General features: G+C 31.0%; 2 protein-coding genes across 2 annotated transcripts; both read right to left on the reverse strand.

Annotated features, from left to right (window-relative positions):
- Positions 1-3,188: 3,188 nt before the first annotated feature.
- On the reverse strand, positions 3,189-8,085 carry LOC147814879 (uncharacterized). The gene is made up of 2 exons (XM_087156525.1): positions 8,032-8,085; positions 3,189-3,827 (listed from the first exon to the last, which is right to left on the reverse strand). The coding sequence occupies exons 1-2, from the start codon at positions 8,083-8,085 to the stop codon at positions 3,189-3,191; spliced, it is 693 nt and encodes a 230-aa protein (XP_087012651.1).
- Positions 8,086-8,882: 797 nt separating this feature from the next.
- On the reverse strand, positions 8,883-10,968 carry LOC139425077 (uncharacterized). Its single transcript, XM_071178113.2, has one exon. It carries the CDS (start codon positions 10,778-10,780, stop codon positions 9,278-9,280), a length of 1,503 nt encoding a protein of 500 aa, XP_071034214.2. The 5' UTR covers positions 10,781-10,968; the 3' UTR covers positions 8,883-9,277.
- Between the last annotated feature and the right edge of the window lie 1,268 nt (positions 10,969-12,236).

Raw genomic sequence — 12,236 nt, forward strand, 5'->3', positions numbered from 1 at the left:
ATAAACCTCAAAACATCCTACCGAGTGAATAAAAAAACTTCATGCACCTTGATTATAATCCACGAAAAATTGTTTTGTTTTTTTTAATTTGATTTTGAAGTAAATTTGAAATCAACCTTAACTCCTCAGAACAACCTCACACAAACCTCAAAAACACTTTAAATTTTTGTAAACGTTGTTAATTATTCTCCCCCTTATAATATAATTTTCCCAAAATGTTACTTTTCTAAGACTACTGTTACACTTACGAGTTTTTTTTTAAAAATACTATAACCCTCGGTCAGACATCAAATTCGAAATTGTATTTTTAAGATAAAATAATAATTTAAAATTAAATTTTTTCCATTCTTGAAAGATTGTGGTCTTTAGAATTTTAGATTTCATGTGATTCAATGAATAATATTTTGTGCATTTCATTCAATTAATTCTATGAAACCAATTGAAGTAAAATAACGATTTTCACAAAGAAAACGGGGGTGAATTAGTCAAGGTTTATCTTTTCATGACCATAAAGATCCAGAAATAACCTGAATTTGGAAGAGGCTGATTAACAGTGGTAGTGAAAGACTTTAATCAAAGAAAGCAATCCAACCATACATACTCTGTATTTTTCTCTTTTTTTTGAAATTCTACCCATTGAAAATAAAATACTTTCTGATAAGTTGATGGTGGCGTTTGGCTTTTTCCTGTGATTTTAGACAATGATAAAATTAACCCTTGGTGATCGTATTAAGTTTATACATGGGTGTCATGCTGGTCGGAATTAATTTTCATTAGAGGCATAGTAATAATATGTAAGATTATGAAGAAAAAATAAAATTCATTAATTCTTTTTAAACTTAGATATATGTAGCACAATAATATGTTTTAATTTTATGTAAAAATAATATTTCATAGCTCTCCATCGTGTGGTATCTTTCAAAGCAGTCTCTAATATGAAGCCCTGGTTTTCTAGAACATGTGCCGCAAAAAATAATTAGCTTGGCTTCTTCCGCCTTTAGTTTTTCTGTTTGAATGTACAGAGCAATCTTAACTCTTTACATCTTCACAGTGCCGCAATATGTGTAGCTTGCTATTAAGCTGTGGCCAACATCTTTGTTGTGGTGGCTGGAAGCTGACATATGACTGGAACGGTAAAAAACCGTTGGTGGCTAAGAATAGACTTACGACAGCAAAGGGTTAAATGTAAACATGAAAGATTGTTTTTCAATGAGGTCCTAAACTTTAGTATAATAGATATTCTTGCTTTCATAGATTTTTCTACCTGATTCTTGTTATTTATATAATTTCCGAGATACCTTTGTTATCGAATTAGTAAAAGAAAACTGTACACTTTTTTTTTCATTCATCTCATTCACAAATTTTGCTTCCTCTTATCATCACGTGTTAAAAGACATGCGATACAAGAAGCAGTATCCTTCTATGAAACTCTTTTTTATTCAGATTAAGAAAATGATGATATTCGTCAGTTCATATTCTCCGAAAAAAAATTATCAATTTTGATCAATTCGGAAGTCCTTGAGCTATAGTCCTTTTGTGTTAATTCTGAGAATTATTTCGTCTCGAAATCACGTGATTTCTGAGGGAACAAGAACTCTCTAAATGTTTCCTCAACTAAAAACCTCATAGTACTACTTATTTTCAAAATTAAGAATTGTTGTCTGGAATATTATTGCGACATTTTGCGGTATGCCGCCTTAACGAATAAGTACATTTTCTCGATTAATTTTGCTTTCTTTACAGCTTATTTCATTTCAGTTATTACTTATTACCAAAATTAATTAATCGTCATTTTGTTTTATTTTATAACTGACATTGAACAGGTGGATTTTGAGTTTACGACTACCAATACTCCGTAGCCTTGTGAATTCAAGCCAAAAGACAAGGGAACTCTTGGATCAAGTATTGGGAAAATTTGCCTTTTTGATGAAACTAATCCGCGTTTGCGTTACATGGGGAGAAAAACCACGGTTAGCCTAACGGCAAGGGGACTCAAACCCATGATCCGTCTACCACTGAGGATAATTTACATCAGGACTGTGGTCGGAGCGAGCCGGGTGAGAGTTTGTTTCGTCCTGTCAATGCTGGGATTCGAACCCGATTCACCTCGTTGGGAAGTGAGCGCTCTGTCCCTTGAACCATTGCTGCTCAATTAATGAGCATTGACGATGTCAGTAATAATATGTTGATTTCTAACTTTTCTTAAATGAATAAGTACCATTTCTGTATTATTTTCGTCTTTTAGTACATTTTTCAATTTACTTTAATTCGTAACTATTTCTGAAATTAAATATCATTGACATTAATAATAATATGGGTGTCTTTTTTACGTTTCTCCTCAGTGAACTAGTTCCTTTTTCCCCTAAATTTTACTTTTAAGTTCAAAACATTTTTTTTCGGTTCAATTATCCTTAATTTTAAATTATTCAGTTTACTGAAAATGCGTTTTAAAAGCATAACTATAAACAAAATAAACTCGTGGTTTAAGATAACCTCAGATATGTTTATCGAGTGAAGTTGTCCGCTTTCGCTATCACGATCACGTTAATTATTCAGATCACCTGGCATTAAGTACAAAAAATTAATTTCGCAATACAGTATGTGCAACAGACATGTTTTTGTGATTAGAGCTATAAGCTATCAAATATCACCGTCATCTTTAAAATATGTAGCAAAACTGAATCATCTGTATCCAATTTTGAAACAATGGCTTTCGCTAAGCCAATAAGAAAAGTCCATCTCTTAAATATCTTTGAATTTTAAAATCTAACTAAAAATCAAAAATTGGGCTTCGTAATTAGTTAAAAATTGTACTCATTTATCCTCTTGTTGCTCTCTACCGTTTACTCGCAATGTGGTATCCAGACTCACTCAAACAACAATTATTCACAAATTGTTCCATTAAATGAATGTTCCATTTTCACATCGCATTGTGATCCTGATGATTATGTTTTATTATCTTGTTGTTACATGTGCATACAAGGAACTTATAGAAAATAAAGCTTGAAAAGCATAGTTTTCAATAGAATAGAATAGAATTTTTTTTTTTTATTTCCAATGCAGCAGGCGATACGGACATTATCCTAACGCCGTACAGAGATCAAAACAAAACAAAAATACAAATACAGAAGGAGATGAAATATACAAAATACAAAAACAAAAGCAAAACATCAAACACAAAAATTAATTCAAGAACTTAAATTGAACAAAAGTTCTCTGGCCTCCCAGTATCGGGAGTAAATGCAGTTCTTTGTGAGAACTGAACAGTTGAGAAGATGTCCAGCATTCATCGTCGCACCACTGCGGCAGAGGGGGCAGGCAGGATTATCCACTATTTTAAGACGGAAAAGATGGTCGTATAAGCAATCGTGCTTGGTAGCAAGACGAAAGGCAGCTACAGCACTGCTTCTTGGGCAATCGGGGAGATTAAAGATGTCATTTCCCCACGATTTTTCTTTTGTTCGTTCTTTTAGCAATGATATATGTGTTGTCTTAATTGCATGATTAATCATTAATGAAGTGGACTTATAGCTAACCAAGTTATTTGGGGCTTGATTAACAAAGCAACCTTTTTTGGCCAGTGCATCAGCTTTTTCGTTGCCAAGGATACCACAGTGGGATGGGATCCATTGTAAGGCAATCGTTTTATGTTTTTCACCTATCTCTGTCATTAAAGTTCTACATTTCACAATGGACAAAGAGCTAGGGGCTTGAGAGTAGTTGGAAATGGCCAGAATCGCAGCTTGGGAATCCGAGAAGATGACAGCTTGGTCGTAAAGAGAAGGACGAGCATTTAAATTAGTTAAAGCTACTTTGATTGCCTCAACCTCACCAATAGAATAGAATAGTTTTCAATAAAAAAGATTATGTAACGAATGAAAGTTGACCAATGAGTGTTGATCAATTTTTCATTCCGTATAAAATTTAACAATTTCTACCTATTTAATTTTCCAAGCAAAAGATTGGAAATCGTTTTCTACAAAATAATGCCACAGATTCATCAAAAAACTATCTTTTTACTGAAATAATTCTTTTTTTTAAATTAAAAAAACTATGAAATTTTATTATTAATTGTTTTTTCCTTAAGACAATTCCCTTAAGAAAATTTGCCATAGAGAAGCCTATGGTAATCTATGGCAGCCTATGGCTACCATAGAAATTTGTATGGCAAGATACCATACGCCTATGGTTACCATAGAGATTTGTATGGCACAACACCATAAGCCTATGGCTACCATAGAGATTTGTATGGCAGAACTCCATAAGCCTATGGCTACCATAGAAATTTATATGGCAAGATACCACACGCCTATGGTTACCATAGAGATTTGTATGGCAAAACCCCAAAAGCCTATGGCTACCATAAAGATTTGTATGTCAGTATACCATAGACTAATGGTAACCATAAGGATTTGTATAGCACGTCACCATTGGCCTATGGCAACCACAGAAATTTGTATGGCAGTATACCATAGGCCAATGGTAACCTTAAAGATTTGTATGGCAGTATACCATAGAGCAGTGTTTCCCAAAGTGTGGTACGCGTACCCCCAGGGGTACGGGAACAGTTTAGCGGGGGTACGCGTTCTTATGCGAAATAGCTTGCAACAAACGAAAATTTCGAACAAATTTATTTAAAAACATGAAAATTTACGAATACGTATTTTTCTATTAGTAATTTTTTGCAGAATAATAGTTAATAATTAGTGGTGTCAACAGCCAGTAGTGAATTTTAACTTTTGTGCAATTTATTTATAGAAAAAATGCATTCATTTCTTTGTTAGGGGGTACACAGCGTTACGAAAAATTTAGAAAGGGTACACCAAAGTCATAAGTTTGGGAAACACTGCCATAGAGAAAAGCTGATCTAGATCTCCACCAACGAAACAACAACTTCTATGGAGTCCTCAAAAACATCTTTTAAAAGAAATAAATATCCATTATTTCACCCCGAAGTTAATTAAATTCAACATGTAAACCCACAAGGCATTCCTGGTGAGTCTTTTCCGGCCTCCGGGTGGCCAATTTTTCCATTTTTGAGTGTTTAAAATCCGGTGTTCCATTGATTTAGGCTTAGTGTATCAGACCGCCATATTAACGTGTCATCCACTACAAGTGGAATCATTCGCTAACTTTGGCTACTTATTTTAATATTTTTTCGATCTCATTCTTGGTCAAAAACATTTTATTGCAAACGCCTATGCAATTATCTATCTGAATTTATTAAGTTTTTTAATTTCCGGCTGTCTGGTACTTTTATCAGTGTTTACATTCTCATTAGTTTTTTATTTTAATTCCACTTAGGTTCTTGCAATGTTTTTTTACATTATCTTACATATGTTAGGGCTTTATATTTATATTTTGTGTTTAATTTTTGCTTGCCATTAAATTGTTTTTTATCATGTCTTTGTGTTTTACTATTTTACAACTAATATTTCTTAAGTATCCACATATATTTGTACAATGTTCTGTTACATGTTTATACATAGCTTAGGGTCATCACTTAACTAGATTTGCTGGATTACTGGTTGACAATTGTTTTGCTTCAATATCATCAGCTGGACAGTCTCTGGCCATGTCATCTGCTGCTGTAACCAAAAATGCTTTTAACAATTTAATCTTTCCTTAAGTTTACAACTTTTTCGTCATAGTGATTTCTTATATCCAATTAATTTTTATTTACTATCCCTGACCAAGTGTAAATTTGTCAATAACAATTATTAATTTTACCAATTTTAATCATGTCTTAAACATGTTTTGTATTTACCAATGTTTCTATATTGTGTTCTCTTTCCTAAATGTGCTTATCACAACTGAACATAAATTTTCTGAGTTTTTTTATCCCTCATTAGTAGGGGATCAATTAATTTAGCCTGTTTTCTATTCTTAGCTTTTCATCGTCTAATACCATCTTTTTTATAGATAAAATTTTGTTCACGTGCCACCACTGGTTGCACCGTTGCATATTCAGCTTTTGTCCCGTTTGATCTATTTTAAACTAATTTCGCTTCGACCACCGGCCCCACTCTTTATCTTTTGAGTTTTAATAGTATTTTATTGTTTTAGTAGTCTGCTTAATTTTTAGTTTAGTATCACATATCGAAATTTAAAGAATTTTCATACTCGCTCCGACCATCGGACCGTTATTTTGCTTCGTGTTCTTTTAGGTTCCTCTAATATCTGACGCTTATCTAACTAATTATGATACCAATCAATCAAATTAATGTTTTTTGTACTCGCTCCGACCTCCGGACCCACTTTCTATTTTCTTGTTTTTGCAGCTTTAACAAATATTAGTTGCCTGTACTCAATATATTTTGTTCCTAATCAACATAACCATTATTTTCCCCACTCGCTCCGACCACCGGACCCATTTTCTAGCGGTTAGTACTAACTGTTTAAAATTTATTTGAATAATAACCGCATACAAAAAGGATTCTGCAAGTAAAACAGGAGAAGCTTATCAAAGAAATTTAAAAAAAAGCTTTCTGGATATATATTTATTCCACAATTATTAAGTTTTGCATTTTTAATATTATCCATTGCGAAAGATTCTTGTAGATAATTATTTTTTGACGTACGGTAAAATATCAACGAGAAATGTTGCCATAGCTGTATGGCAAAGGTGTACCATAACCTATGGAAAAATATTTCTTCATAAACTGTAGCACATCTTAGTTTTATGGCAAAAATTTGTCATATAAAAAAATGCCATAGGATATTCTTATGGGGTTTTGCCTATGGCAAAATTTTGCCATTCAAAAAATGCCATAGAATATTCCTATGGGGTTTTGCCTATGGCAAAAATTTTCCATACATGTATGGCAAAATTCTGCCATACGTATATGGCAAAAGTGTATGGCAAAATTTTTGCCATAGGCAAAACCCCATAGGAATATCCTATGGCATTTTTTTATGGCAAACCTATGGCAAATTTTCCTAAGGGAAGGAAGGAAAATTCTAATTAAATCATGAAATTATCTAAAGTAAGATTATGTATTATAAAAGCGAACACTTTAATAGCCTCAGATTTTATAATCGGATTTTTAATTATTAGAGCACAGTTCTGAAGTCGGGAACACAACCTTAAATGTGCTAATTAATTAATAAGGGCAACATTTTAATTTAAGAAATAAAACACAAAAATGTACTTTCTCAAATAATTTTTTGCCGTACTTTCAAAGTAAAAGAAAGTTAATCAAAACCTTTTTGCTCAGATTTATAGAACTTTCAAAATTCTATGTAAAGTTTTATTTTTATGATTGTTTATTAATTTTTATTTTTTAATTTGCTAAATAATACAACATCTGTAAGGACTTGGGGGAATCGACTTGAGAAATTAAAAGTTAATAATGTGATTTCTTGAACATAATTTTTCATAATACGATTTTACTTCATATTTGGAGGGTCAAGTTTTTTAATTTGTTAAAAATATATGTACATTTATTTTTTTTAAAAAAGTGTTATTTTGCAATTGATTTCGTAACTTATATTCGCAACTTTTGAAACAAGATCATATTCAGGATTATATCCCCATAACATTATTATGAAATCCAAGTACGTTAAAACAAGAGTTAGATCAAAAGTTAATATAGTGTTTGATTTCTTGTCCACTGTCCTTTAAAACATATTTATAATTTAGTTCGAATTTCAGTTTTTTATTAATTGTTAAGTATTTTTTATATAAAATTCAAGGACCAGGATAGACTGGTTGTAGGACGTTGGGCTCGTGTTCGTCAGAACGGGAGTTTGAACAACGCTGGCAAAGAAAACCCGTGTATAAAAAGGTGACTGGTGCACGCTGAATCTGCCGGAGCCTCCAAGTTCCCGTAACAAATCAATACCGCTGGTGGTACTGAATAAAAGCTTGATCGTTCTCTAGTTCTGGTCAAAATAATGATTTGTGGATGAATGAATGGATGTGTGAATGGGTCCACCGTGTAAAACGAACTGCAACATTAGTGTGTGTGGCTGAAATCGTATTATTAGCAATAGATGGAGCCACTGAAAAGCAAGAGAAGCACCCTATACCTTAAATTCGCTTGGTTTCCCAAAGCCGGCTTGCTGGCTATTCCCAAGTGGCATTTTAAACAGCAATATATAAAAATAAGCATAAAATAAATCAATTAAACTTTTAGCTAACTTAATACTTCCAAGAAAAAATAAATGCTACATCTCTGCTAAAAATTAGTTCATTAAAAGATCATTTTATTTCAAATTTCATATATAAAATTAAATATTTAAGTGAAAGTACCTACATTTAAGAACGAAATTGTTAATGATTAAAAAAATTAAGATTTTCAGTAATGAGCCCACTTCTACATATATGCCTTTTTTATCGCATTATATAACTTACCTACACATTATATAAATTATTTTTCTAAATACATTAAAATAAAAAAGAAGCGTTTCGATATCTGAAGAATCATCATCAATATTCAAATTGGTTAGGTCCATGTTTTTACTTATTTTCAAAATTTTCATCGAAAATGAAGAAAAAGTATGCGCAAGGTAGGGGTCAAATTAATATTAAGTCAGGAATAAAGAATATTAAAATTATTAAAATAAATATTAATAAATTTTTTAATAATTTTAATTAAATAAAAATAATTATATGGTAAAAAATGTATTATTTAAACAAAGAGCTTTGATTTTTCTTAAATGTGAGGAATATAAAAATTTATAAAATAAAATTTTAATGCAATTTTTAATAATTATAATTAAAATACTTTAATTAAATTTCAATTAATTAATAATTTTAATTAAAAATATATACTTTTAAAAATGAAAACTATATTTTAAATTCATTTTAATTAAAAATAATTAAATAAATAAAAATAATTATATGGTAAAAAAATTCTTATTTAAACAAAGTGCTTTGATTTTTCTTAAATGCAAAGAATATTAAAATTTTAATAATCTGAAACTTCATCGTTAAATTTCATATTTTATTCTTCATAAAACATTTTACCTGAACCAAATATTTATCATAATTAATAATTAATTAAATTAATTTCATAATAAAATAATAAAAAATAGATTTCAAGTTTAATATCTTTTGTAATCAAATGGGTGCCTCTTTTTAACTAGATGTCCGGGACCATTGCCGATCTTGCACACCACAGGAACATAGATGCGTTGTTCTTTCCCATCAAAAGCACTAGTATCTAAACATTGAACGTCTCCCAGTTATTCAAATATAGCTGCACAACGTTTCTTAAACCTTATCTCATCTACCAGACTAATTTTTCGCTTCGTTATTAAACTTTTGGGATAATTAGAAAACTATTTCACTTGCCAATTTCACATTATGTTCGACCCACGTTGACCACTCGGTGGAAGGTAATACCTTAAGAGAGTTTTTTACAACGTAATCAATTGCAGCTGATTTTAAAGAGATATCGTTCACCATGTCAGACAACGAAAGAACGTCACACACATTATTCAACGACAGAACAGATTCCAGGTACCCTGAGCACATCTCTTTCAAAGAAAGAACTTCATATTTGTCAGCGACAACTAAAAGATTCTTCGCACTTTCCACATCCAGTTTGTCAACTGTACCGGAATACAAGTATTCCAGAAACAATTTGAGTGTTTTGGATTCCACATCATGAATTTCAACCACACCATTCTTGCTCTCGAGCATGTCTCGCTCAAACATGGCACTGAAAACAGGCGATCTGACAGCTAGCAATGCCTTGTGCGATGGAATTACTTCGTTATCTGCTTTTAAGACAACATCAGTAAATTTTGAATCTGTAAGCATGTTCTTTAGATGACTTTGAAGGCGAAACAAACTGACACTGTTCGATGTTGAAGCTTGGCATTCATTTGAATGAGACTCGGAACTTAGCTGAGTACTTTGTAGTTTGTTATGGTCAATCACACCTAAATCTTCTTTGAAGTACTCAATTGTAGAGAAAACCTCATTATTCGTTGAGGATATTTCAATATTCATTTTGATATCATTATTGGGAACACTCCTTGCGGGCCCATGAACAATACCTGCAAGATTTCGACTTGCATCTGAAATCAGCAAAGCAAATTTTTTTGAAAGAATTTGAACTCCTTTTGAATCTAGGAAAGTTACGATGCAAGAAATAAACCGAGATTTAAACTTCTCAATTCTTGACCATATTTCCACTCGAATTTCATCGCCCACAACTTTGCAGTTTATTTCAACTGAAGACATATCAGGAAAAATGATTTTCTTTTTGCTTAACCATTCACGAGATTTCGGAATAATGATAATCGAAGTATGTTTGAAATTATCCAAGCAAAACTCAGTCAAAGCTTCACATCTAGAGTAAGAAAATTCGTTTGGCATTAATGGCAGCACATCGTGAGTTTTTATTAAATAGCAGCGAAGTATTAAAGTGCCAGTAGGCCAAAGTTCCATTTCCTCCTGTAGTTCTCTGATTTTAATTAACTCTAACTCTTTGGACTTGTCTCCTCTATGAATTTCTTGGTTTTGAATTTCACAAACTTTCACAATAATATCATTAGAGTTGCACAACTCGAATCGTAAATCGATTGTGATTTTATCTTCACTTTCATCATCTTTGTTATATTTATAGCGATACAATTTACATGCAACACTGTCGACCGAGGTTTCAGAACAGCCCCTTGGATAAAGAAATATTGACCATTCACTTCCACCTAAACTGTTGACTCTAAATAAAGGACTCATAATGTATTGGCCATATCTTTGAAACGCAAATGAATAATTTTCTATTTTCCATGAGCATAAAAATTCCTTATTTTCAAATGACGCCATTTTATGATTACAAGTACGAAGTATTTTGAAAATCAACAACTATTCTGAAGCTTTTATTAAACTAAAGTGTGATTACTTCCTCCTAAACTAGAAACATTTTTTATCTAAGAATATTCATTGTTCTTTTTTGTGTAATAACGCATGAGGTGAACTAACAGAACAGAATTCACAATCTGTTGATATCTTACATACATACGTTTATCTAATACTGTTTTGACTTTAAAATAACGAGTGCGAATAAGATATTAATATATGCATAGATGTTAATATCTTATTTGAACACGTTATTTTGTAAGAGAAGAAATAAAAGAAATTAAAACTCTTTTATCAAATCGGTCCACGTAACAAGAATAATTTATCAGAAGAGCTTTTCCCATTCTTTCAAATTCTTGATCATGTGAATAAAATATTCAAATAATTTATATGATTTTTAACGTAAAAATCAAGTAGTTTGTTTTTCGGTTTATTAAATTCTTAACGCTCTTTTTTTGCCCGGACTACTATAGCATTTCCTTTGTTTAATTTTTCTTTTACTCAATTGAAAAATATTTTGAACTTTGCTTCGTTCGTTTTATTAAAAATAAAATGAATCATTAGAAAAAAATTTACATATATATATTTTGATTAAAAACTGTAAATTTAAAAAATGCGTCAGCATTATTGATTAAAATATTACAAGAAATATGTGCAAAGAAATTGTTGTTTTTTTAATTATACTATATTATTTAAAATAATCAAAGTTTAAATTATGTGTAAAAACAACGAAAATATCAAGATAAAATTTATTCAACAGATTTATTCTTATGTAAATTTTTTATTATTAACACGTAAATTTAACCTCTAATTTTTTATTTGTTTCATTTCAAGAAGACATCGATTGATGTTACGTGCACTAGAAATCAATATCGAGGGACATTTTGAGCACCATATTTGGTGATCTCAAACATGCTAACATGTTAATTAATTAATGAAGACTATATTTTAAGTTATTTTTGAGTCTGATTTCGTTACTTAAAATATCTTCTGTACTAATTAATTCTCATATTTACGGTCATCTCCAACCATTAAGATTGAGTCCTAAAATGTGAAGATCCGATTATTAGATCAAAAGTTATTCAGGAAAGTCAGTTTCTTATTTGGCTTACTGGTCATTTATAATACGAAGATTTTCTCGTGTTTCAAAAAACTTATTTGCAAATTTTTAATATGGTTAAAAGAAATGACAAACATTAAGTGTTAAATAAAACTATATTAAATAAAAGAAAGCCTTTCAGCATATATTACAGTAGGACATACTAAAATGCGTTTCATTTTAGACATCAAATCGCTGGTGAATTTTTAAATATGAACACAGCTAGAAATTCGTGTTTACGAAAATGGTCACAGCTGAACATGCGTATTTAAGAAAACAAACAAAACTGAAAATACGTGTATAAGAAAATGAACACAGCTCGAA

Source organism: Parasteatoda tepidariorum, chromosome 2 (genome assembly GCF_982258835.1).
Source record: "Parasteatoda tepidariorum strain Cologne lab strain chromosome 2, Ptep-v5.0, whole genome shotgun sequence".
Lineage (NCBI taxonomy): Eukaryota > Metazoa > Arthropoda > Arachnida > Araneae > Theridiidae > Parasteatoda > Parasteatoda tepidariorum.